Genomic DNA, 25,420 nt, shown 5'->3' on the forward strand with positions numbered 1-25,420 from the left:
AGATTCAGGACTACCCTGGCACTCACGTCAATTGCTATGCCAGCCGACGCAAGCGATCTGAAGTCACGGCGTTATTTTACTTCCGAACCGAGGCACCCCGAGGTAAGCTTAAGAGATCCATTTTTTGGGCTGGTGCCCTGCCGCACCTCCCCAGGCCAAGGGAAATGGGTTCGAATACAAAGACCTCCCAACAGAGCTCCAAATGAGACGTTTTGTGACCCTCGACCTTCAGTTCTTGTCCTCTAGTGGAGTAACATCAGTTTCCACCATGCCTCTTGGAATTCTTGAACAATATGGTATGGAGTACATTCCGGGTACCGTACCGCTGCAAGACTCTGGAAGCGCTCCTATACCAGATCAACATACCAGCAATCCCAGTCTGCTCAAGCACGATAATTCAGGAAAATTTGTTTTGGTCCCACAACCATCAGACGATCCCAATGACCCGCTCAATTGGCCTCGTTGGCGCAAAGAGATGTTCATAGTTAGCGCCATTTGGGGCGTGACATGTGTTGGAGGTCAGTAATATTCACTTCGAGGTTGTCCTTTTGCTGATTATTGCTAGCCATTGGACCACTACTTGCTCCAGCATATGTCCAACTTGCAGAAACTTGGAATGTCTCTCTACAGCAGTTCTCCTCAGGCACTAATGGGGCGCTCATTGTCTGCTTGGCAGCCGCTACACTTGTCGGCAACCTACTGGCAGTCCAATTTGGGAAGCGTCCAGTCTATCTCACAGCCGCTATTGGACTGGTGGCAACAAGTTTTTGGGGATCAGCATCGACTAGCTGGACATCTTTTGTCGCTTCTCGTGCCTTCGCAGGTATATCTATGGCTCCAGCAGAAAGTCTCATCCCAGCTTCGATTGCAGATATATGGTAAGTGTCTTTTCGGGTTCAATTCACTGTAGCCATGTTCACAAGGGAACGATTAGGTACGTCCACGAACGAGGAACCAGAACGGCACTGTTCAATCTCGCCTTCATGGCGGGAGTCAGCATAGGGCCACTGATCGCTGGTCAGCTCATTCAACGCTACGACTGGAGGATATGCTCCTACGCAATGTCCGCTGCTCTGGTGATCAACCTGTTCTTGACGTTTTTCTTCATGCCCGAGACAGCCTATCAACGAGTCGGGACTGAAGCTCACCGGAACTTGGCTAATCAGGTATGCCCATGGCTGCAAAGGTTTTCACGGTTCGATTTTGACCATAAAGTAGGAAAAAGGTGCCGACCTCGAAGAAAGGATTGAAGATAATACTCAAACAATGCATCATGATCAGGGGTCTCCTCAACCCCCGACAATTGCGAGGAGGCCATTCAGAACTGAACTAGCCTTTTACAGCGGATACTTTCATCCAATATCCTTCTGGAAGACGCTTCTGAGCCCTTTCAAGCTGTTCAGGTCGCCTATAGTGCTCTGGGCATCGGTTGTCTACATGACAGCAATAGTCTGCATAGTGATATTGACTATCGGAGCTTCCCAAATCTTCTCCAGTCAACCATATAACTTCGGCGTTTCAGCGGTTGGGAATACCTTCTTGTCAGCTTTCATAGCGTCTATAATGGGCACTGTTGCGGCTAGTCCGCTGGTTGATGGAGTCAGCAGATTTATGGCGAGGAAAAACGGGGGTCTATTCGGTAAGAGGTATTCGAATGCTACCGAACCGGTATGACTAACTTCAAAATGACAGAACCTGAGTTCCGCTTACCCGCAGTCATGTGTTATCTGCTCTTCACAGCTACAGGGTTCTTCTCGGCCGGCCAAAGTCTAGGTTTGGGCATGCCATGGCAAATCCCCGTTATCTTGTCCTTCAGCTTTGTCAACTTCGGGGTGGTGATAGCAGCAACAGTCGCCATCACGTACACTGTCGATTGTCACCATGAACATGCAGCAGAAGCTGTGTCGGTCATGGTCTTTTTGAAAAATATGTTCGGCTTTGGTACAACATACTATCTCAATGACTGGATCACCAACAGCGGCGTAAGAAATGTGTTCTTTACTTTGGGAGGGATTACAGCAGCAATAACACTGTCTGCCATACCCATGTAAGTCATATGTCAGAGTCGAATGCCAGATGCCTTTGATTTGATCCCTGAACTAATGAGATACAAGGTATATATTCGGGAAAAGGATTCGAGGTTTCATCGCTCGACGTAATCTTATCTAAGTGACATGATAACGCACCAAAAAGTGCAAGGAACGTTCTTCAGGTCCGGATGAGCTCTTCATGGTCGAAATTTAGTCCATGACCAGCGTGCAAGGAATTAATTGCCAACCCACCACTCGCTCACCCCTGACATATATCGGATTACTTTCTTGCCGTAAATCAGGATGCTCAAAGTCGACACACAAGGTAGATCCTGCTTAGCCGAGGTGCTAAACAGAATATTTTTGATTGGTCGGGACATAAACAAAGTAGTTCCACACTTTACCTGGGCGAAACCCATGGTGGAAATAAAAAGTTCCGTATACATTTACTGCTAGAACATCGTTTTTATGGATATCGCAGACTTCAGGGTCCGAATCCTTGGTACAATAAATACATCGTCCCGTCCCTAGGCAGCTAGCATCACGACTGCGACTGGCTGCCAAACTTCCTACCCATTTCGAAATTGAAATCTTACCTGCAATAAATGGCATACGAAATGGTTAGATTCGTCCTGAGGGATGAGGTTGATGCAAGCTCACTGGACCTGGTGTTGAACGATCATATCTTTGACCTGCTTGCAAAAGAAGACGCTGTACAGAAAGGGTTTTGGGGATTCGACAGGAAGGATCCGAAGAAAGTGGTCATATTTGTGCATTGGGACTCGTTTGAGGCGCACAGAGAATTTCAGAGAAAGTAGTGAGTGTTATAAATGCCAGTATTGAATGAAGGCTAATGGCGTAGCCACTATCCTTCGTTCGTTACAAAAATGGACCTTATTACCGATGTCTCAAAGATCCAGGCGTGCCACTTGCACATGGAACCACTTGCGAGCGAACTTGCCTTGGACAATCTGACCTCACCCATCACTGAGCTTCGAGTAGCCTACTTCCCCACTACCATCACGGACACAGAGCAGGCCATATTTGAGGACAGTATTGCAAAATTCTTCTCACGCATTCAACTGCATGCTATGGAAATGGTAGGATATTCTGTCGGGTGGCCTCTGGAGCCATTATCAGTTGATGGCAGCCCTCAGGAAGGAAAAGCCCATGTTACATGCGTTGGGTGGCAATCAATCGAAGCTCATGAGGCGATCTTGAAGTCACAAGTTTTCAAAGATAATGAACACCTGATTATTAACCCCACCGGGGCTATTCATACCGAGATCGTGCACTTTACGGGTGTTAGGTTCAAGTGAGGTAGAACAGAACGAGAAGTAAGGCAATCACTTTCCGCATTAGGTTTTATTACAATACCAGCGTAGGCTAGATCGCGGAGAATCAAACTTTCATGTTCTCAACTAGAAGCTTTATCTCCCCTATGCAATCCGGATGACCAAAAGCTACGTAGTACTCAGACAAACCTATGCAGGCTGATGGGTTGTCATGAGCTATTCAATCCGAGAATGTTGTGATATCAACATTGATACAAGGGATTCAGGTAGACGTGCGTCTTTCTGACGGACAAGCGTCGCCGCACTACCGGACAAGTCCTGATCGCTTTAGTTCCGATCACCTCGGTATCAGGACCGGAGCCTCGATAGGTCATTGGCACTACAAGCACTCCAGATGCATCCTGTGAGCAAACCCGAATCTCAAATGGGTGTGGTTCTTAGGTGACACTCAAACAGCACATGGTCAATACTTGAATTGGCGGCCCACAAATATTAGTTGCGGTTTTCAGACCTTCTTGTCATTGTAGCTAGTCGATTGCAGCAGCCATGCCAACCACTATCGACGATGAGAGTGGACTTGAGATAGTACCACTTTGGCTGGATAGCTCACCTGTAATCGTCGAGTCAGCTTTTGATTTCGCAGTTTCCTCGGTAGCCCTCAGAAGAACGCTTTTCTGGCTCAGTCTGCCAGTCCAGAGTCAGCAATCCAGGAAGCTGATTCGGGCCCAAGAGCATTTGTCTCGTGGAAGAGGGTCTCGGCGGTGGCTCGGCGGAATATTACTCTCAACTTTATCGAACTTATAAAGGGCCGCGCCGTTCAAATAGTTCAAGCGCAGGTGGAAGAGACGAGCTGCTCAGAACCATGCGCTAAATTCAACGTCGATCATACTGTCAACATCGTTAGTGATGTCGCTTCAAAATTCTCAACTGCCTGCATGGGCAAAATGCGGCCAAGACGAATACCGGCACGTTTTAAATAGTAATGAGAGAACCTATAGGCCCGGAATTGTTGATTGCACCGTGAGTGACGTAAATTATCAGTTGAACACTTACTGACCCGTTGTCATAGCTGGAATGCCGCGATGAATTTAGCAATGAGAGGACTAGCAACAATATTGGGCGCTGGCTGTACTGCAGTATTCAAGGCATCTGAGCTGTTCCCTCGTACACATCACATGCTTCTCGAGTTATGGATGGAAGCTGGAATACCTGTTGGCGTTATCACTGTGATCCGAACACGACGGGAAGACGTACCTGCGGTCACAGAGGTGCTCATAAGTCATCCCGCCACAAGGAAGACCGAATTCGTGGGCAATGCTACGCGTCGGAAGAGTAATTGCCTCACTCACTGGTAAATATCTCAAACCTGTGCTGATGGAACTGGGAAGCAAGTGCGCCGTCGTTGTTCTTGAAGATGTCGACCTTGAGGACGCTACAAATTAGTGCCAATGGGTGGTAAGGCCAGCCTACACAAATCGTTTGGTTTATGCTCATCGATTCTTCAGCTTTCAATCATCATGGACGAATTTGCTTCTCCACTGAGTGAATCGTTGTTTTGCGAAAAGCTGCAAAATCTTTCATTTCACTTCTGAAACAGAAAGCTCTTCAATGGCCTGATGGCCACGGAGTTGACGCGAGGATTGTGAAAGCTTCATACGATATGCTTGTTGATGCTCAAACCCACGGCGCAAGTTTGTTGTTAGGCAAGCCGTAATACCGAAAGGCGACTAGTCCAGCCCCAGTAATTCTCACGAACGCTACAAGTAAGATGGGCATAAGGGACGACGTGTCATCTAGTCGTCAAGTACCGTTATTGTAGTAGAAAATCAGCAACAAGCCATTCGTGTTGTAAACGAGTCAAACTACGCTGTAGACGCAATTCTCTTCACAAAATATATGAGAAAGGCAATGGAGATCGCGCAAGAACCCCAAGTTGGCAGAGTACGCGTCAATAGTGTCGCACATGAATGTAAGTTGATCGGCCATGGATGTGTCATGGTCACTGACTCGGTTCCCAGCGACTTTTCAGACGAACTCAGTCAAAGCAAGTGGATATGGAGCCAACAATATTCGTTATGGGATTCAGGAGCTTCTGCTCAAGAAGGTGATCACTATAGATTCCAGATAGTACTGGGAAACATCCCAACAGCACAAATTTTTGTTGCGGGTTTAAGGTCAAAGAGGCTACAGAGACTGGCTACTCCAAATTTTGCAGCAATTCAGCATTTTACACCTGGAGGACTCCCTAGCTGTCACAAAGCACAGACTCCACGTCTATCATCTGCTCGTGTTGGACCTGTAGGTGGTTGAGGCATTTGTCAAACCTCGCGTATCCTAGTAAAATGCTCGCGTCGCAACCGAGCCTCACCCTGTGGCACGGCGTCGATCATGAACTCTCCTTAGGATGTCAATTGACGTGTATTTATAGGAGGATTCGGCCTCATTTACATCAAGTGGAAAAATCGGAGCAATTAATCCTGATTTAAGTGAGGTTTTCCACCGCCCAACAGCTCGCTCTACGCTCAGAGAGCTTGCAAGATTGGCCATGTACCGCCCCTCACTAGCCTTGTTTCTTTGCAGTATCTCTCCAATCTCGTTCATCTCTTTGTCCGTCAATTCGATTGACTCAAAAGTTCTCTGAGATCCACTCTGGTTGCTCAGCACCTGGAATTGGAATAACCGGACTTGACTTTGGTTGCAGTACATTGAGGCCTCCAATTTAGGCAAGAGCAATCTGCGACGGTTTGTGACCAGCACATCGCTTTGAAATTTCGGAAAGTTCCTTCTATGTATTGGCAAATCTTTATTCGTCATAAAAGCTGGCTAAAATAGACCCCGGGGCCTACTTACTTCTGTATTTACCACGATACGTAACTTTATATCAAACCACTATGTATACTATGAAATCAGCCTAAATAACAGCTTTAGTAATTTGAAATAGTTCGTATAAGTACTACCTCACTAAATGGAATTTCAAACTCCGAGAACTTTGGCGACAACGACCGCTATTCGCCCATCCGTCTGTCTTTACAAAGTCTGTCGCCCTTCACGAATCTTACGGCAGCTATTATTACAATGTTATCTCAGGTGTTTCCCGATTCAGCCACGAGGCTGAAACCGATTAAACAACAATTACTCCAGAATTGTACATTCCAAATATTTCTGCCATGTCGGCGCGAAACTTTGTGAATAAAAGAACTTCTGCATCGAGTGCGACACTTCCTCCCACGAATTTACCCATTCCTCCTGGTCTTTCAGCCTCATAACTGCTTTTCTAGCCAACTCTTGGCAGGTCGAGGAAGCAAGATCAGCAGCAATCACTGTTACCCATACTTTCAGTTCTTGGTGTAGTCTGCTGTACTTGTCTTCGGAAACTATCCGTCCACTTGCCGCCAACCTCTTCCAGAAAGACGGCTCTGAGAAGAAGTGCTTCATGATAATAACCCTTAGTGAGTATGCGATCGCTCCGAGACACACCAGTCGCTCAACAGCTACTTTGGACGCTCGGAGCAGGAGTCGTGCACGCTGAACCACTTCGAGTTGGCGCTCAGATGCCCCTAGATCATGCTTAATGTAATCGGCAGGTGGGACCTCGGCAAGTAAGGACAGTACTTCAACGCTTAGAGAACCTTCAACAGCCAAGCTCTGAAACCCAACTGGCAATGACTTGAATCTGACTGGTAGATTATTTTCAAATTCACCGGCTGTGTATGTCAAGTTGATGGGTGGAGGCCTCTCAATTAACACTCTGGTCTCCCACGCAATTTCTGAACATTCCAAAATGACAATGGCTTGATTGACATATGTCTCCTCGAGTGAACGGGGCGTGATCCTGCCACGCAGCTCCATCATTCTGCGAAGGCCACTATAATGTGTACGGAAGTCTCGAAGGTGCCGAAAACGGGCCGCGTTCTCCAACAAGTAAAATACGGCAAGCATAGTTTCGTTGCTAATTGTCTCCAGTGGACTAATTAATTTTCGTTGCATCCCCTGCAAGGCTCGTGCCCTATGAGTCAAACCTGCAGAGGTTGGCTTTATGGATGATCGATGTTCATTACACGCGTACACGCCATACGCCGAGGCCGCAATCGCATCAAAGAGCTCGCCATTTCTGCACATCATCTGCACAAGACAGTTCACATACTCGTTTGGACCCGGACCCCAGTTGGAATGTCGTGGAAGGACATAATTCACCTCTGCTGTCTGTCAGTACTCAAACTCCATATCCTTGAGGCAGATTACACTGACCGAGATCAAATGCAACTTTGGCAGAGGTATGGTGGCGTTCGGGGTAGGGAAATTGGGTCCATTGCTGTGGAGAGGGATATATTGTGTACATGTTCCGTTGTATAGTAGCCATTGCTGAGACCCGTGACGTGTGCTTGATTTCGTGGGGTTTGGGTGAGTTTTCGGTTTCTTCGGGAGTCCCCAAAATGACAGGCACGAGACTGCAACTAGTTGGGTCGACCATTGGCTTCAGACGCTTTGTATTAGGTGCGATCAGGGTTCTGGCAGGTGCTGAGCGATTTCGATAGTGCTTGCCAATGTGAGAAGCTATTTTTCGACGATTTTCTTTAGAAGTTCTTGGTGAAGCCTGATCGTACACGACGAAGGTAATAGGGCGAGGCATAGTCCTTCAATAATAATTGCATAGACATAGAAGCCAGAACCAGTAAACTATTATTGTTGCTTGGATCCTGAAGATTTATCACTATTGCGGAGACAATGCTACTTATTACCTACAGTGCAAGGGACTGGCTAATTTGAAGAAACAGAATCATTAGAACTTATGTCACGACAACCCAGGCTTCGTGTGCAAAGAGTGTAGGCCTCGATGCGAGCTAATCACTTAGATCTCCATAAGGCGAAAACCTAGAATGTTGCATACAAGTAGATCGCTCAATACTTACACAATCTCAATTGTCGGCTGTGCGGGTTAGTCATGACGAACTAGTAGGTATGTAGTTACCCCTTCACGAGACGACTTCGTAGACGGTCGTATCTCGGATCTGCCGAATTGTGGACCTCCTACCTAATGAAGGTTGCGCAATCCCAATGAGGAAATGACTTCTGGAATTTGGAGTCGGCGACAGGAGGCCCTGAAACATTTAAGCTTCGCGCTGAACGGCGGATTGATTGGTGCGCAGCAAAGATCAAGCAACTTGAAACATAAAGACCACCTTATTGTTGGCGAAAGTGGCCTGAGAGGAGCATAAATCAAATAAACCATATTTCAATGTAATAGATGCGAAACCGTTCGATTTGGCTATGGCAGAAATGGCAGTCCTATCCGGATGATCCTTCGATATCCCGCAAACCGCCCGAATCCTAGAGGATAGTAAGTTTCTGTCTCTCTTGATGTAACGCATGCGGTTATCGTACAGTTTGTGCAGTCCAAGTATATGATAGGAGCGTTCCAGAATGTCTCATATAACGCAGGCAAGACTTAGCATACATTATTGGTACTTTCTAGAGCAGCACATTTAGCAATCGGACACCGCAGGAAAGACCAAGGTGTTCTGTGCTCCCTGACGTCCACTAAATCTATGAAGAGCTGCTGATAATTTCCTCTATCATGTCCCTGATTTCATCATCGCTCATCAGAGGGATGCCGAGCATCTCATTATGGATCTTCTTCGTAAAATCGCCCCCATATCCTGAGCCCCAACATGCTCTGGAGATAAACCCCAAAGAAGCCTTCACCATGTCCCCTTGCACTCCGCTTTCCAGCAAACTGTACGCATCCCGCTCAACATCCACGGTAGAAACAGTGTTGGTTTGCCATTGATGATCATCGATTCCTCTAGCAATGTCGATAAGCTTCTTCTGGGTAACACTGGCGTCGTGCACGTAGATATCCTGGTTCCTGGTAGCCTCCAGACTCTTGCACACAGCCACGATGGCTCGGCCAATAGTTGAAAGCCGTGTCGCAGAAAATAGAACGTCACCCCCGTCATAAAGTGTAGCAGTATGGTCTTTGAGGTTAACCATGAAGCCAATCTTTAGTTGCCAGTCGAAAAAAGAATTAGTGTAGAGGAATGTGTAGCTGAGTTCTGGATGGTTGGCAACTTTGGAAACAAGGTATTCCTGAGTCTTCACTTTTTCAAGGAAGACAGGAAGTTTTCTGACATTTTCGTTGGCGGTATCATTTCCAAATTCCGATGGAAGAAATCGCGTGACCCTTGCCTCAATGCACGCGTCAATAATCTTTTTCTGCGTTTCGAAAAGGCTCTGAAAGCCCAGGGTCGATACCGCAACTTCCACAGTCTGGAGAGCAGCCACTAGAGCACCATGGTCATCATAATCGACTTCCTTGACCAGAATATCTGCACCAGGTGGCACTTCCACTTTCGAACTGCCGCCAACGCGAGTGAGAACCGTGATTTTGAAAGATGCGACGGCGAGCTGATGTAGTATAGCTGGTCCCAAGTTACCGGTTGCTCCAACGAGAGCAATATGAAGGGAAGACATTCTTAGGTGATGACTCGGGGTCGATGAGTTTGCTAGTGATCAGAGGATTCGATAAAATTACGGGAAGAACAAGAACTTAAGCTCGTAGTAAGGTACATATGTTTAAATATTGAAGTCCGTAGATCATAAATATCTTGTTGCCTAACGTTTAATTTGTATCCCCTTTCTTAGTCACATCTCATAGCCTTCGAATACCTGACCGGATAGTTGATAACCAGCCCTAAGACTTGTCTTACTAAGCATCGTGCGTGTGAAGTATTGTCTACATATGGATACTTGATGTTCACCGAAGACTTGCCCCGGTATTAAACGCTGTTCTTATCATGGATGACCTCGAAATTCATGGATTCGACGATCCAACCAAGGTTGCACCGCTGCTTTGTAGGTTGCAGCGACTAAGTTCAGACATGAACTGGTTAGTCATCATTCCATGACCGACCTATCGTCTGGTAGCGAGATCTTGCGTGGAATAGTGGTGACTGAATGTTAGCCAAGCCGTGGATTCATTGGTAGAAACTCAATCGTGTACAATTAGAGACACAGTTCTGCCGTACGACATTATGGTTTCCGCAGAGTGATTTCATGTCTCAAATTCAAAATCATTCCTAGGGATGATTTGTTGGATACTGACGAGGCAGCTAGTCTAGGGGCGAGTTCCTATCATTGAACACAAGAGTGCAGTGTCTGTGCTATTGAAAAGTTTTGAAGAGGTGGTATGTCGGATTTTATGCTCCCCTAGGACCCTCAGAACCCATACGTAGGAGGAATACCAAGTGATGATATACAACATTGTGAAGGATATGCGGTAGAGGTGGGCTTCAACAGATTCTCACTAGAAACGTGGGACTCCCTCATGTCCGATCAGGCGCGTGCGGGAATCTTATTATCCCCTTGAAGTTTTGTTTGAGCAACAACATGTAAATTTTCCAAGGCCATAGAATTGTCGCCCAGCAGCAGTTTCGCAATATGAACGACTATTGCTGCACTCTAGAGGCTGTAGACAGATCAAGATCCTCCACACACGATTAACCAGTAAACTAAAACTATTGCCCAGATACAGGCAAGCATTGCCATTCAGATGCATGAGAATCTGTTCCCACGAGTTACGGTAGCCCAGACCCAGTCCTCCACCGTGATTCGCCCACATTTAAGATTCGGAAGTTTTGCAGATTCAGTTCGTCTGGCGAGAGGAGCGAATCGAACGACTAGAATCTTTTCAATCTACGACTGATACTGCGATAAAACCCTAATGATAGCGCAGCATCCCCATTAGGATTGTCCAGTTGCATTTGCCAGGTCAATGCTTCACGTGAATGGGCTGATCGTATCACCGATAGCGATTTATTTCGGACAAATTATTGGCAAGCTAATTATGTAATGGACATCATCATAATCAGATATCTAAGAAGTGGAATATGTGACCATACTATAATGAACTTCCTTCACTCCTTGTCCATTCAGCGGACAAAATCAGTATGTAGCGTACAGACATCGTTGACATTGGACTTCCACCCACCCATCGAAAAGAAGCCGATACTTCAGAGTACAACCCTCTTCAAAAGTGAATTCACATAATCTAAAAATAGGCATTCCCTGTGAATAGCGAGGGGCAGCCTGACTCAGATTTTAGGCATCAGTCAAGAAGGTCTAGCCTTTAGCCAAATGTACACACGACAGCTAGCCATAAAGTTGCAACGTCCTTCATTATGGTAGGACTCAGGAGCTCCAGGCTTGTTCTCAATTTGCTGTGCCTACCACATATTTTGCTATTTAATGGACAGAAATGCTGTGAAGGTTTTCTTGAGTCAAGTTTGGACGACTCATGCAAAATCCTCCTCCCTGCAGAAGTATGTCGGTGTGACCTATTACCAGCCACAGAGGTGGGGTCACTACAAAGGTTGACCTCGGAAAAGCTTGACCCAAGCGCGTGGATTGCCTCTGGGGTAGCCATTATCCGGGGTACCACGATTGCAAAGCTGGACAAGGTCTTTGAAGGAAAGCTTGTTTGGAGCTTGTGACTTGTCCTTACCCGAGGTTATCACCGAAGTCAACAAACCCACCACCTTGAGAGGATGTCTTCTGAGATATAAAGGATTGCTGAGATCCACGATCCAGACAGAGATTATGGTCCTCAAGCATTGATCCTACGAGCCGCATCTTTGAGCAATAATGAACATCATAACGCGATACCTTTGGTCGAGCGGCGACTTCGCTGGGCATTCCCGAAAGCGACTCAATGCCTACAATGTCTGGATGATATTGTTCGTGTCTATTGGATCACTCTGTTATGGCTACACCGCAAACGTGATAAGCGCAACTCTTGGTGAGTCCAGCTGCAGATACTTCTCGCTATATTCGGTAATGATTGTTCGTGTTAGCACAACCGACCTTCATAACCTACATGGAGCTCGACACCCGTCCAGATGCTACCGCTTTGCTCTCAGCAACGAATGGTGTCTTCCAAACTGGCGGAGTTCTTGGGACTTTGTTCCTACCATTCTTTCAAGACAAATTTGGCCGAAAAGGTGGTCTCGCGATTGTCAGTCACAATCAAGTAATAAGCTCATATCTTGGTTTATGGCTAACATACCATCAAGAGTGCGATACTCTGTCTAGTCTCTGGCGCTGTACTCGCTGGAAGCGTGAATATGAGCATGTTTCTCGCCTTCCGTTTCATCGCCGGAGCGGGCGCATTCATGATTCTTGCCGCAGTTCCTGTGTGGATGGCTGAAGTCGTCCCACCCTACCTTAGAGGTGCCCTTGTGCAGCTACACGCCGTCGTTCTCGTGGTCGGTTACATGTGTGCCTCCTGGCTTGGCTTTGGTATTTACCACTGGAAGGATGGCGGGGATGCCACGTGGAGGATCCCATTTGCTATTCAATGCTTCTTTCCACTCTGTCTACTCATTGGACTGTACTGGTGTCCTGAAAGCCGTAAGCGCTCAAACTCACTTGCATGGTGATTTGGAGGTTGAAGTACTGATCTTGCTGTGCAGCCCGCTGGCTCATTCTTAAAGGAAGAAATGATGAAGCCCGAGAGCTCCTACTACGTCTACACGATGATCCGGATGATCCAAGCCATACATTTGCTCGTACGGAATATCTCCAAATCACCAAACAGGCAAGTAAACTCAAGTACGACTCTTGGAATACGATGCTTACTAGTTCATCATCTAGCTCGAAATCGACCGTACCTTGCCAAGTAGCTGGTTACATATCATGAAGAAGCCATCCCTGCGCAAAAGGGCTCTTATTACGATGGGAACGACCGGCTTTATTCAGTGCTCTGGTATTTTGGTTGTCAACAATTACGGTAAGTTGTTAAGAGATAAACCTCCGCTGCCTTGGTGCTGGCCCAGGATGTTGACCGTTGTTCCTTTGGTGTAGGTCCGTTGTTATACAAAAACCTTGGCTACGATACAGCTACGCAGCTATTGTATGGCGCTGGGTGGCTCACTTTTGCCCTCGGACTCGACTGTAAGTTATGGACAGAATTACTTTTCTCGATTGTTGCAATAAATTGATTCTTGATCATAGTAATTGCCTGTTTCCTCAACGATCACTTCCCACGCAACAAATTTCTGGCAATCGGTGTGCTCGGATGCATGATAGATTTGTCTGTCGTTGCGGGAATTGATGCCAATGTCCACAAGTTCATCGCTGATGGCAATACGAACGCTCTTCGTGCAGGTGTTGCCTTCCTATTCCTTATTGAGGTCCCCTACGACTTCTTCTTGAACGGAATGCAGTTCATTTACATTAGCGAGATTTGGCCTATGCATCTTCGTGCTAAGGGAATGAGTTTGGGAGTCGCCATGATCTCATTGATGAACATTGTTTGGCTGCAATCTGCGCCGACGGCGTTCCAAAAGATCGGATGGTATTTCTATCTATTTTTCATTATCCCTGGTACAATTGGTGCGGTCATAATGTGGTTCTTCTTTCCAGATACCCTTGGGCTCCCTCTGGAAGAAGTAGCAGCAATTTTCGGCGATCACGAGGAGGTTGCAGGGTATATGCGGGACATTCATATCACCGATGATGAAATCGACAATATAGATGGTTTTGGATCAAAGACAGGGGGTGAGAAGAGCAGGATTGGTACCCAGGCAGTGGAAAATGCGGCTTAGTCAGGTGAGGATGGCAAAGTATACCTATGCATGGTCGTCTTCGAGTTTGGCATATATTCGGATGACTAACTAGCATATTGGATGTGGGGCCGAATTCTCATAGATGATCTATACTCCTAGGCCATCCTTGAGAAGCAAGATATCTAGTATATGAGACTGTGTAATTTGAACACTGTGACTGTCATGAAACACTATCCTCAATGCTGAAGCTTTTGGACTATTTGGCATAGAAACAGTTAACATTTACCGTGTAATCTACACAATAACAGTTGGGTGGTACTTCATCAGATGGCTCTATGAATCGAACAGGTGATCTGTGTTCCGAGAAGGGCGCTCAAGAAATGGCACGTACAAGGCCAGAAGTAACGAATTTGATTCGGAGAACTAGACTCTCAAGAATTTGATTCTTATGGAGAATCACCCATTTTTCCCCCGGATTGTGAGAAGTCGTCGTCAACTAGGATTGATGTTGTCGTGTCTCAACTAGTTGTGGATGCGCTCGAGATCACCCGAGAAAATAGCACCTGGGTCGATAATTAGATGTGTACTGGAGGACTACGTTTGTCTTGAAAGTTAGATTAGGTTTCGACTTTTGCGATTCTGGGATGAGATATTTCTGGTACAGCTTCAAGGCCCGCTCCACCATTCAGGCAACCATGTTGTTGCTGAATCCTGACAGTGTTGATCCATCTAGAGCTGATATCGAAACTGGGGGTTCTAGGGAGGAATTTTAGGTCAGCAAACGAACGTTGTCATCAAAGAAATGCGAAGGCAGTATATAGACGGTTTGACAACCGCTGTTATGTGAGACTTACCCTCATATCAGTGAGATCGTCTTCAAAAGCATGATCCAAGCCTTCGGCGACACCCTGCTTGTCACGCTTCTTGTTTTCTCGTACACAGACTATTCGGTAAATGCCAGTAAGGACAAGGGCTGCGATTGCTGTAACGACAACACCCTTCCAGCCATTTTCATAGAAAGGCGCATCTTGTGGGCGAAAGAGAAGCGGACCAGCGAAATTACCTAAGGCATAGGCATCATATCAGTGCCCCAGGTCATAGGACAATGGGAATCATTTCATGAATCATTATTCATAACGTACCAAGGCAGTAACCAATGAACAACCCAGATGAAGTGACGGTCTTTTTAGTGTACCCTGCCGCATTCACAGCCTGCAGGGACATGAGAATACCGTATGGTGACGCAAAACTCGCAAGGAGATATATGCCTCCGAGTCTCCCCGCTTTGTTTGTCTGTGGCAATTGCCACAGCAGAAGCGCGCCCAAAATTATGGGCATTTGGAAAAGTATAATAAGCCAGGTGCGCCATCCCCGATAGCTGTATCTACCAGCAAGCCACGTCGATAGGATGGTGAAGGACCCAGCAATGGCGCCGGCTGGCATGGAAAGTAACAGGCTGTTCAGCGGAGAGTATCCGAAACCGGAGATAATGATTGGCAGATAGGTGGATAAAGGGCCATTGGCGACCATGATGGAAAACGCAGTAAGAAAAGCTATCCAGAAGCGTATATCTTGACAGACTTCCACTATCTGAGCGGTTTTAATGTGGGTGTTGCGGACGCCGGCATTATTAATACGCAGTCTCGCGACTGCAATATAGCGCTCACGCTCGGTAAATCCTTTGTAACGAATGGGTTCAGGTGGGAGAAACAAGTAAATGATAACACTCCAGAGGATTGTGATGGAGCCAGCGAAAATGTACATCCATTTCCATGGTGATAGGGAGTCCTTGATGTGGCCGAGTCCATAATTTATCAAAGGAGCGAACATTGAGAAAAATCCAGCTAGTGAAATTCGGTCAGAGTAAGAACCACTCGGAGCGTTAGGTCAAATTCGAGATCGACTACTCACCCGAGGACCACCAAGCACCAAGTCTTAAAGGCTGTTCAGCTTTCTTGTAGAAACTCACCACAATCACCATCAACATAGGCGAGATACCAGCCTCGAGGAAGCCAAGGAAGAATCGGTTGGCGTAGAGACCTTTGAAGTCGTGGCATTGAATAGTAAGCAGTAGATTGACGCCCCATACAGCAATGACTGCAGCTGCAACACGCTCCACTGGAAATCGTTGGGCTAGCATCATTACCGGCAGGGCTCCCACAATCGCACCCAGGTAAAATATGGATGAAGAGAAGCTATATCGGTTTCCACTCAGTTGGAGCTCTGTTCTGAGTCCAAAGAGTGCCTGTATATCGCCAATTTTAGGAAATGAGGTCGAGGAAAAGGGAACTGAGAATTAAGGGAGCCCTACAGCTTGCGAAATCATTGCTTTATCATAGTAGACCAGCCCATAGGAAATAAACATCAATGGGACAAGTGTCCTATCAATTTTCCTGACAAGTTGTTGCTCCTCTTCAGGAGTCCATTCAATGTTCTCGTCTCCGTATGCGGCGAGAACCTTAAGCGCTTCATCGTCATGAACCGTATCGACCTTTGTGGCAAGGGGAAATTGCTCTCGATGCTCATGGTGGATGGTCTCCTTGGCTTGGTCCATTGCCCAGAACAAAGATAAAAGAATACGAACTATGTTGAACGTGCGCTGAGGCTGAGTCGCGCTGAGAGTCGCTGAATATAAATTGCTGTTCGCATTTCCATCGGTGCATACCGGCAACCGCGACCGGCCAGCTCCAGATCGTAATTCTCTTGGCATCCATCGAGTCGTTCACACTAGTCTGAGCCTACCTCAAGTCATGGAAAGCTCTCTACTTAGTTCCGGGTTCTGATGGCATGTCTGTATGTCCAAGGCTTACCTTATCAACTCAACCATGTCCTCGATTACCTAGACACGGTTGGGTGGCTGGCTCGACTTGGTTGTTAGGAACCAACTTGCTTCGCAGCAGAATGGACTTCGAAGTTCGACAAGCACCTTGTAGCATTTTCATGGGCCAGAATGAGACGAAATTGAATGGGCGAGCTACCTTCTTGACGAAGATGATCCTTTTGGTACCTAACCTTTAACTTTTGTCTCGAAGTGGTGGTACCTGATTAAGACGTGTGCCCTTGACCCGCAATATCGAGCAGTCAGTCCTGGCTTTGGTCAAATGTGGGGAAACGAATGCCAATGCGGGGTTTCTCGCCAGTGGTAAAGCCTGTGGGTTGTGGGCACGGCATTGGTCCTCCGACACCAGGTTGAGCGCGGCGAGCGGTTCGCCGCGGGCACCGCGATGACCCATATGCAGCGTCATACTTTGTGGGTCATTCGCACACAGAAAATTGCAGTAATCAGTAAAGCATCTTAGACCTGTTAGTATACTCATTATGAGGTGACATGAATACGCCCGCGTAAATGGTTGATGGTGGTTGCTAGCCTCGTTAGAAGTTGTTATGTAACATGGATGATGAGGTTCGGAGTGTCTGCGCGTGTTGGCCATTGATTCTGTGTGCCGTAAGGGCTTTTGAAACCAACCCTGATAGGTAGCAGACATCAGGCTGCTGCTGGAATGGAATGCGCACGGCCTGTATGCAAGGTTTTCATCGAGGTACGGTGACCCGTGGCGCGGATTGGGGATCGCATTGCCTATTCGTCTGGTTGGGAATCCTAAGAGTCCAAAAGTTCTAATTAAGGCTAAGGCTAAATTGACGATCTTGAGAAGATTGATTTTTATCGTAATTCAACTCGCTCCCAGCCGCGAGGTGAAGCCTCAGGTCACCTCGGCCGCGTAGCAGCTGACAGAAATGGTATTTTCCACTTCACTATCCGTAGTTAGGTTTGAAGTAGTTAGTTCATTAAACCCCGATCGTCTCCCTAGTTAGGCTCATGCGGGGAACACACAGTCCTGATCAGCCAAGTCGAGGCCAAGGAACGCAGGCGTTTCTTTTCGTACCAACATTTTGAGTTGGATCAACATCATCCCCTAGCAATGGCAACTCAAATGGACCACGACACGATCATACGGCCTGGAGCAGGAGGGTTAGACGCAGTTTCTGCTCCTATGAGGGCATGCGAGGCATGCAACCGCAAGAAAACAAAGTGCGATATGGCCCGCCCAAATTGCGGCCTGTGTCGACGGACTGGGCGCGCCTGCAAGTTTCCGACTACTCGAAAATTACCCAGGACGTCTCTCAAGCAGCCGCATAGCTCTTACTCTCAACCTTTGAACAATAACCTCAAGTGGCTGCTAAATTTTTTGGAGGAAGATACCAGTGATAACAACTTAAATGCCAAACAAGATCGATTATTCGCTGCCATGTCTGGAGTCCATCGGCCAACTATTGGAGAGTTGTCACCGAGAGGGAGGCCCACTGCTATGAATACCAACCCTCAGCAGGATACTACGGGACAGCTCTTTGATCCCGATCCATCATCTCAAACGCTTGAATACTTGATCGCGCTACCTCATGAGAATGATCATGATCAACCTCTGGAGCCAGAGTTTGATAATGGCTCCATCCAGTCTCAAATCAGAGCGGGATCGCACAAAAAGGCTACCTGTATGCCATCTGTACCGTACGATCTAGCTATGGACCTGATTGAAACTTTTTTCGTGCATGTCCAGCCCTGGCTTCCACTCCTACATAAGCCTAGATTCATGGCTCAATGTCAGCAGGAATTGAAGCCTGGCTCTCATTCCCTCGATGATTTGTACCTTGAGACAGCCCTGCTACTGACCGGAATGTTCGGCCTCGCGGCTCGTTTCTCCACAAATCCCGCATTCCAGGATATCGACCCGTTGCAACGCGACTCACAGTACATAACACCCGCGCGCCGTGTCTATGGCGAACTACGAAATACCCGGTCGTCCTCACTAGCATATTTGCAAGGATGCATCGTTCTTGCCTTCCATGCTTACACCGATGAACTGAATAGCTCCGCTTGGATCTTGTCAGGTGTATGTGTACGGCTAGCCTACGACCTTGAACTATCTGAAATCGACAGCGATGACGACAGCAGCGCAGCCAATCAACTCAACTATGACCAAACAGATCTAGAAGAAATGAGACGGGCGTGGTGGCTGACTTGGGAACTTGACACTTTTGGCTCCTTGATGACCCGGAAACCGTTTGCTGTTGATCGGCACCACTTCACCGTACGATTGCCATTTGCGGACAGTGACTGGTTTGCTGGTAGACCAGTGGAATCTGCCGAGCTCTTGACTGCACCTGAGCAATCATGGAAGTCTTTACAAGCATCTGAGAATCAGAATCCTCGAGCATGGTTTCTAATTGCAAATCACCTTCTCTCACTGCTTATTCAATACATGTATAGGAAACAACCAGAATCTGGCAGCGCAGTATGTGATCTTCTACCCGCATTCAACTGTCTGAAGCTCTCCTGGCCCTCATCCTTTGATATCCTTATCAACCCCCCACGTTTTGATGAACAGACATTTTCTGACTTCAACTGGATATTCGGCACACACCTCATGCTGACGACTGCATACTCTTTACTAGACTCAGCAGCAACGGATGGTAGTGGAACAGCCAATCCAATGTCCATTCCCAGTCTGGGCATGGATAGAAAGAAGAGCTTTCGCGAGATATCATTCTCACAAATTGTGATGCGCTGGCCACCCGAGTACATGGTTGCCTCGCATCCGTTCTTTGTTTGCAATGTGATGCCCACAAATTTCGAATTTAGGGGAGCCTCCAAAAGGAATGCTCTGGCTTTGTATGAAGCTGTTGGAGATACAGCGGAGCTAGTCATTGCTCAATTCGCCAGAAGGTGGAAACTAGCTGGGCAGGCGTTGAGTGAGTCTAGATAATCTTCCTTCCATCGCAGCAGTGCTAAATGACGCTTACAGCGGTTTTTCGTCTCTTGCGTAATCCCTCATCCGACGCAGAGGTTGATGGCGACCTGCGGCGGCGCTTCGCCGCATTCTTCGCACGTGAAACTGCTTCACGTTCTCACAAATCGATCCATAAATTGGTTCACAGCGGTAGTCCTTCGTATGATCGGAACACACAGCATGATCTGACTACATCTCAAAACTATGTGCTGACTACCCAAGAAAATCACCTTAGTCGTCACAATGGTCTTGGTGATTCGCAAGGCTCAGCAGATGGATTTCAGGATCATCAAGGCACGGAAACATCATCATTCATCATGACTCCGTCTTTGATGATGCCTCATATTAGCCTTGACCAGGTGGATAGCCAAGCCTCACCATACACATTTTCAGATATCCTTGTACACACATCCGAATCGATAGATGCTCCATTTTGATACAATTCCGGTGCCCGCCCTCTGCACCAATGCAGCTCAAACCACCAGCATTGACGTCTGCTTGAGGCCGCGATCTCCAGCTTATTTAGTCTTCGGTCTTTAGACCATGTTTCAGTAATGTTTCGGTAGGCTTTCTGAGTGCCAGGGCTTATCATGGCCGCTATATTCTGCATGAAGAGTACATGCTCTTACTAAGATTGCCAATCACATATTTCATAGTACCTGGTCAAGTCATGTTCAATTCCAAAATTAAACTGTAGATATGGATGTAACGGTCGCAGAGGAAGGTGCCACGGTCCTCCGTCAAACCCGGGGAGGCGCTACCGACGACGGTGACCGTGCTTCATCACTACTCGTCCCTTGAATAATATACGCTACTGAAAGTGGCTAGCACCATCACCCGTTGTGGTGATCTTCGGCATGAACTTTCACGCGTTGACTACTTCATGTACGAGAGTTGAACGGCAGCTGTGGCACTGGCTCAATTGGAACACGACTGCGCCCAGTTAATAGCGTCTTTAAGGTGTTTGATTGAACTGAATATTATCTTGGTACACAACACTATTGATTTCAACGATGGACAATCAGACTTTAAACGAAAACCTCAAGATCTGCATCATTGGAGCTGGTATTGGCGGTCTCACATGTGCCATCGCTTGCCGCCAACAAGGTCTGTCAGTGAAAGTGCTGGAGCAAGCCCCAGAGATACTACCGGTATTGAGCTTCTGGTTTCCCTCGATGAATGACGTAGTAGTCTAGACGAACCAAATGTTTGGCAAGACAAGTGGAATATTCATTTACTAATTTGCCAAATGCCGAGATAGATCGGTGCTGGTATTCAGATTCCTCCAAATGCGAGCAGAGTCCTCGAAAGTTTGGGAATTCTCCCCTCAATCCGACATGTTGCCTGCGAGATGAAGACCATCAAGCTAAGACGGTACGAAAACGGAGCTCTGCTCACCTCGAAGCCTATCAAACATCAAACACCATGGTTGTAAGTCCACAAAGCCTTAGTGAACTCCAAGGAAACTCAAAATTCTGCTAAGAGAAGTCTCTTCAGTGTTATTCACCGAGCAGACTATCACAAAATCTTGTTGAACAGAGCCAAAGAACTCGGAGTGCACGTTTTGCTGGGAAGCAAGGTCGATAGAATCGATTTCAACACCGGAGAAGCATACCTTGACCAAGCTGTGGTAGTCAAGAGCGATGTAATTATAGGAGCCGATGGTAAGAACGTAGCTCCGCACAGGCCAATAGCACGTGGTCTTCGGATTGATGGCTAATTGATACTGTATCTTCCAGGTCTATGGTCAACGACAAGGGAGAGTATGTTGGGCCGTAGCTCCGCACCAGTTGAGACTGGAGACCTAGCCTACAGGGCAACATTCACTCGTGAGCAGCTAGAAGGATTGGATGAACCCAGAATCACAGAACTGTGCAATGAGCCCGGCGTCACCGCGTGGTTAGGGCCAGGAAAACACTGTGTACTATACCAGGTTCAGGGAGGTGAACAGATCAACATGGTGTTGATACGGCCGGATGATCTGGCTTCAGGCGTACGCACGGAGCAAGGTGATATTGGAGAAATGAAGCAAACGTTTGAGGATTGGGACGGAGTGTCAGTACCCAGAAATACTTTTCAACATGCGAGTGCTAATTTCAACATCCTACAGCTTGACCAAGATTATTAGCTGCATTCCAACGGTGCTGAAGTGGAAGCTCATGCACCATGGCGAGCTAGATCGTTGGGTAAAGGTATGAACTTTCTCGTATGATCTAGATTGGCATCAATTCCCGGTACTTTGTCAAAGTTGTGGTCATGGATACTGATTCTGAACTTGAACCTAGGGATGTGTGGCGTTATTAGGTGATGCCTGTCACCCGACCTTGCCCTATCAAGCACAGGGAGCAGCAATGGCCGTTGAAGATGGTGCCATTATCGGACAGCTCCTGGGTAGATTGAATCAGAACTTAAGAGACGGCAACATCAATCGTCACAATTTGCAGGGTCGCATTACCAGCGTGTTACAGCTCTACGAGCACTGTCAGAAGAAACGAACCACCATCAATGTGCAAGGTGCCCTCAACAATCGCCACTTCTACCACATGTCGGATGGAGAAGAACAAAGGCTGCGCGACCACCTGCTAGCTCATCATACATGGACCGATGAGAAATCGGTCTATAAATGGTGTGATATGAGTTACAGCGAAGAGCTTCTGGACGCGAATGTTCTTGAGAACGCTGAGAAAACCTTTGACGACTGGGTCAGTACACAATGGACTAAAACACGGCATTCTTTGTGATGAGTCTTACATAGTTGTATTAGCGTCGTTGATTGCGAACAATGGCCAATTCTTAGCAACTCGAGGTGAAGACATCAATCATTTCGGATCTAGAATATACCAAGACTTTGTGCCCTTCGTGCATTTTTTCTGACTTAGTAAAATCTCCAAACTGTCACAACCTTGCGGAACCAGTCACGTTTATATAAATGTAGTTTAAATAAGATTTCATGGTGATAAATCTGGGAGATCCGTCCAGGAGGGCCGTGGCCAAAACTGTTGTGTAATTCAGGTGGCGGCTGATAAAGGAGAGATTCATCAGGTCAAGAGATATGACAGATTGCATGAACTACTTTGGCCTCCAGAGGTTTTCAGGGATTGAGATCTTCTTGGGCTATTGACCTCAGATACGCGGCAGTGTACTGAACCCCCTCGGCCTAACTCCTTTTTTCAGCCAACCCCTGATACTCCAACTCACATGCCCCAGAGCCCCGGCCGGTTCCTTTCAAGTCCGAGGAAGGCCGGGGAGGGGTACCCGCGGGCTATGGTCCGGTGGCCGGGTTACCGTCAGATTGGAGCACAGCATTCTGAACATTGCAAGCAAAAAGTTAGATGAATGGTGAACTCCCAAGGTTTCAACTGAACCATTATTCAAACCATTGGCATGGCTAGCCACTTCTGTCCATTGCGTTATGGTGGATATGGGGAGGACAGCGTGAACTTAGCTATGTCATCTTTTACTCGAGTGGTGGCTAACCAAGTGCTTCTGCTCTTCATAGTCATCGTTTGTGGATACTTTCTATACTACATTTTACTCTCACCTTTAAGCCCAATTCCGGGACCAGTTGTAGCCAAGCTGACCAGACTATGGCTCGCGTTCGAGGGTTACCGGGGCACATTTCACACCACACTTCTGTCGCTTCACGATGAGTATGGCGATGTTGTGCGAGTTGGGCCAAATGAGCTTTCAATCGTGGAACCTGGAACGGTGAAAATGATCTATGGTTCGTTTCCCTTTGACACTCACTCATGCCTCAAGATTAGTGGGATTGACATATCAATGCTATCTCATAGGCATTGGCTCTAAATTCTCGAAAAGCGACTGGTATGAGCCCAGTCGTGGAGCACGAAGATTTGATCTCTTCGCACAACAATCAGAGCGAATCCATCGCACTCAGCGAAGGGTGGTAAACAATATATATACCACAGCTTCATTAAGAGACTCGGAGTCAGCTATGGATGTTACCATTTCACGTTTCATGGATGTCCTGGAAAATCGGTGCAGAGGGCCAATCGATCTCGGCAAGTGGCTACAGCTTTTCGCATTCGGTGAGTAGCCTCCAAGTGAACTATCTACATAAGGAAATCTCTATGTTTCGATGTACACAGAGACATTGCGATACTAATTCTCGATAATATTCAAAGATGTTATCGGTCAAATCACGTTTTCTCGATCATTCGGCTTGTTGGAACTTGGGCATGAGACTCCGGTGCTTAAAGCTATCTTCAATGCCCAGAAGTCGGCCTCGTGGGTAAATCAAATTCCCTGGGCTTACCGGATCCACGAGGCAGTCATCAGACCGCTTTTCGGCGAACGCCTCGCGGCTACGGCACGAAATGGCAGTATCAGAAGTTTCGTTCTAGACCTCATTCAGGCAAGAAATTCACAAGAAAATGTGCACGAAGATCTGATGGGAAAGCTGGAGAAAGTTCATAAACGTCATCCTGCAGAGTTCGAAAAAGATGATATTGTATCTATGGCTGCCACAAATGTTTTTGCTGGTTCTGACACCACCGCCATCTCCATGAGGGCAATTTTTGACTATGTTCTGCGGGATGTGCGGTGCAAAAAGACACTGGTTGAGGAAGTTGACAAGGTCTTCTCGGAGAATCAGATTACCAGCACCGCAAAATACCCCGTCATGTCTTTCGCTCAGGCTAGTCGTATGCCCTACCTTCAAGCCGTTATGTATGAGGCAATGAGACTACATCCGGTTGTTGGGCAGACTCTACCACGAGTAGTACCCCCAGAAGGCTTACTATGCGGCGATTTTGTGGTACCAAAAGACGTAGGTACTGCAATGTGCAATCGTCGTTATAGCAGGCTTTTCGAGAAAGCTAACCACTGCATTCGCAGACTATCGTTGGAACTTCTCCATACGTACTCGGACGATCGAAAAAGATATTTGGCCCTGATGCGGAAAAGTTCAGGCCGGAAAGGTGGTTTGATGCGCATGAAGGGACTATGCGTAAGTATTAATGATGTCGAATTAGCATCCTCGGTGCTACCGGTGTCCACTAAGTCTCAACTGGGCTAATAACATTGCAGACCGCTTCTGGTATGCCTTTGGAGCCGGATCACGAACTTGTATTGGCAAAAGTGAGCCTTTTTCTGAAGCATTGAATGCGTCCTCGCTAACCCTCATCTCGCAGACCTAAGTTGGATAGAGATGTCTAAAGTATGTATACACACATCGTCTTTAAAGCCCTAGGTTTCCTCCAACCTTCTCTAGTTGTGTCTCTACGCAAGTCCTGCATAATGACGTGGTACAGCTCGTTCCAACCCTTTTTCGTTACTACGATATCGAACTTGTTGCTCCTGGCACGCAGTTGGATGTCAAATGTTTGTGAGTTACTACACCATAGTGGAGGAGTTGTGTGGCTTTGCATCCGCCAGACTGTAATCGTTTGGCTAACGTGATTCAATAGTTTTTTTATCATTCAGAACGGCTTGAATGTAACGTTGAGACCTCGCGTTTTCAACTCAATGTGATCACCCTGTGTCCCAGGAGGATACAGTATATTAAGGGTCCTTCAGCGCCGAATGCCGGGCAGAAGAGATGCTCCGGAGATGGTGCGTACTGTCGAGATCTGATCCGATGCCACAGTGAGCATTTCAGATGTTCCGAGCTTTCCGAGCCCAATGCAAATGGCGACGACGTAATCTTGCAATACTTGTAGGACTCCATAATATCATGTAGCAGAGTACTGGAGTCACTTGCTGGGCACAGACTCATTTGGAGCGAG

At 47.1% G+C, this 25,420-nt stretch overlaps 9 protein-coding genes across 9 annotated transcripts; 6 read left to right on the forward strand and 3 right to left on the reverse strand.

The window, feature by feature from the left end:
- Window positions 1-268: 268 nt before the first annotated feature.
- Window positions 269-2,051, forward strand: LTR84_001650 (uncharacterized protein; the record flags this gene model as incomplete). The annotated part of the gene is made up of 5 exons (XM_064845269.1): window positions 269-518; window positions 566-878; window positions 935-1,166; window positions 1,219-1,639; window positions 1,693-2,051. The coding sequence occupies 5 exons, from the start codon at window positions 269-271 to the stop codon at window positions 2,049-2,051; spliced, it is 1,575 nt and encodes a 524-aa protein (XP_064706814.1).
- Window positions 2,052-2,917: 866 nt separating this feature from the next.
- On the forward strand, window positions 2,918-3,349 carry LTR84_001651 (uncharacterized protein; the record flags this gene model as incomplete). The annotated part of the gene is made up of 1 exon (XM_064845270.1): window positions 2,918-3,349. One exon carries the CDS (start codon window positions 2,918-2,920, stop codon window positions 3,347-3,349), a length of 432 nt encoding a protein of 143 aa, XP_064706815.1.
- Window positions 3,350-6,457: 3,108 nt separating this feature from the next.
- LTR84_001652 (uncharacterized protein) lies at window positions 6,458-7,955 on the reverse strand (the record flags this gene model as incomplete). Its single annotated transcript, XM_064845271.1, has 2 exons — window positions 6,458-7,521; window positions 7,574-7,955. The coding sequence occupies 2 exons, from the start codon at window positions 7,953-7,955 to the stop codon at window positions 6,458-6,460; spliced, it is 1,446 nt and encodes a 481-aa protein (XP_064706816.1).
- Window positions 7,956-8,869: 914 nt separating this feature from the next.
- Window positions 8,870-9,796, reverse strand: LTR84_001653 (uncharacterized protein; the record flags this gene model as incomplete). The annotated part of the gene is made up of 1 exon (XM_064845272.1): window positions 8,870-9,796. The coding sequence occupies one exon, from the start codon at window positions 9,794-9,796 to the stop codon at window positions 8,870-8,872; it is 927 nt and encodes a 308-aa protein (XP_064706817.1).
- A 2,401-nt stretch (window positions 9,797-12,197) lies between these two features.
- On the forward strand, window positions 12,198-13,926 carry LTR84_001654 (uncharacterized protein; the record flags this gene model as incomplete). The annotated part of the gene is made up of 6 exons (XM_064845273.1): window positions 12,198-12,335; window positions 12,394-12,730; window positions 12,793-12,917; window positions 12,974-13,109; window positions 13,184-13,273; window positions 13,334-13,926. The coding sequence occupies 6 exons, from the start codon at window positions 12,198-12,200 to the stop codon at window positions 13,924-13,926; spliced, it is 1,419 nt and encodes a 472-aa protein (XP_064706818.1).
- A 690-nt stretch (window positions 13,927-14,616) lies between these two features.
- LTR84_001655 (uncharacterized protein) lies at window positions 14,617-16,441 on the reverse strand (the record flags this gene model as incomplete). The annotated part of the gene is made up of 5 exons (XM_064845274.1): window positions 14,617-14,643; window positions 14,742-14,950; window positions 15,030-15,731; window positions 15,799-16,132; window positions 16,199-16,441. 5 exons carry the CDS (start codon window positions 16,439-16,441, stop codon window positions 14,617-14,619), a joined length of 1,515 nt encoding a protein of 504 aa, XP_064706819.1.
- A 1,366-nt stretch (window positions 16,442-17,807) lies between these two features.
- Window positions 17,808-20,110, forward strand: LTR84_001656 (uncharacterized protein; the record flags this gene model as incomplete). The annotated part of the gene is made up of 2 exons (XM_064845275.1): window positions 17,808-19,635; window positions 19,689-20,110. The coding sequence occupies 2 exons, from the start codon at window positions 17,808-17,810 to the stop codon at window positions 20,108-20,110; spliced, it is 2,250 nt and encodes a 749-aa protein (XP_064706820.1).
- Window positions 20,111-20,686: 576 nt separating this feature from the next.
- On the forward strand, window positions 20,687-22,414 carry LTR84_001657 (uncharacterized protein; the record flags this gene model as incomplete). The annotated part of the gene is made up of 6 exons (XM_064845276.1): window positions 20,687-20,824; window positions 20,935-21,104; window positions 21,171-21,337; window positions 21,413-21,728; window positions 21,784-21,865; window positions 21,959-22,414. 6 exons carry the CDS (start codon window positions 20,687-20,689, stop codon window positions 22,412-22,414), a joined length of 1,329 nt encoding a protein of 442 aa, XP_064706821.1.
- A 706-nt stretch (window positions 22,415-23,120) lies between these two features.
- On the forward strand, window positions 23,121-24,832 carry LTR84_001658 (uncharacterized protein; the record flags this gene model as incomplete). Its single annotated transcript, XM_064845277.1, has 5 exons — window positions 23,121-23,397; window positions 23,468-23,722; window positions 23,819-24,462; window positions 24,531-24,642; window positions 24,723-24,832. The coding sequence occupies 5 exons, from the start codon at window positions 23,121-23,123 to the stop codon at window positions 24,830-24,832; spliced, it is 1,398 nt and encodes a 465-aa protein (XP_064706822.1).
- Window positions 24,833-25,420: the final 588 nt, after the last annotated feature.

The sequence above is a fragment of the Exophiala bonariae genome, assembly GCF_035927105.1.
Source record: "Exophiala bonariae strain CCFEE 5792 chromosome Unknown scaffold_11, whole genome shotgun sequence".
Lineage (NCBI taxonomy): Eukaryota > Fungi > Ascomycota > Eurotiomycetes > Chaetothyriales > Herpotrichiellaceae > Exophiala > Exophiala bonariae.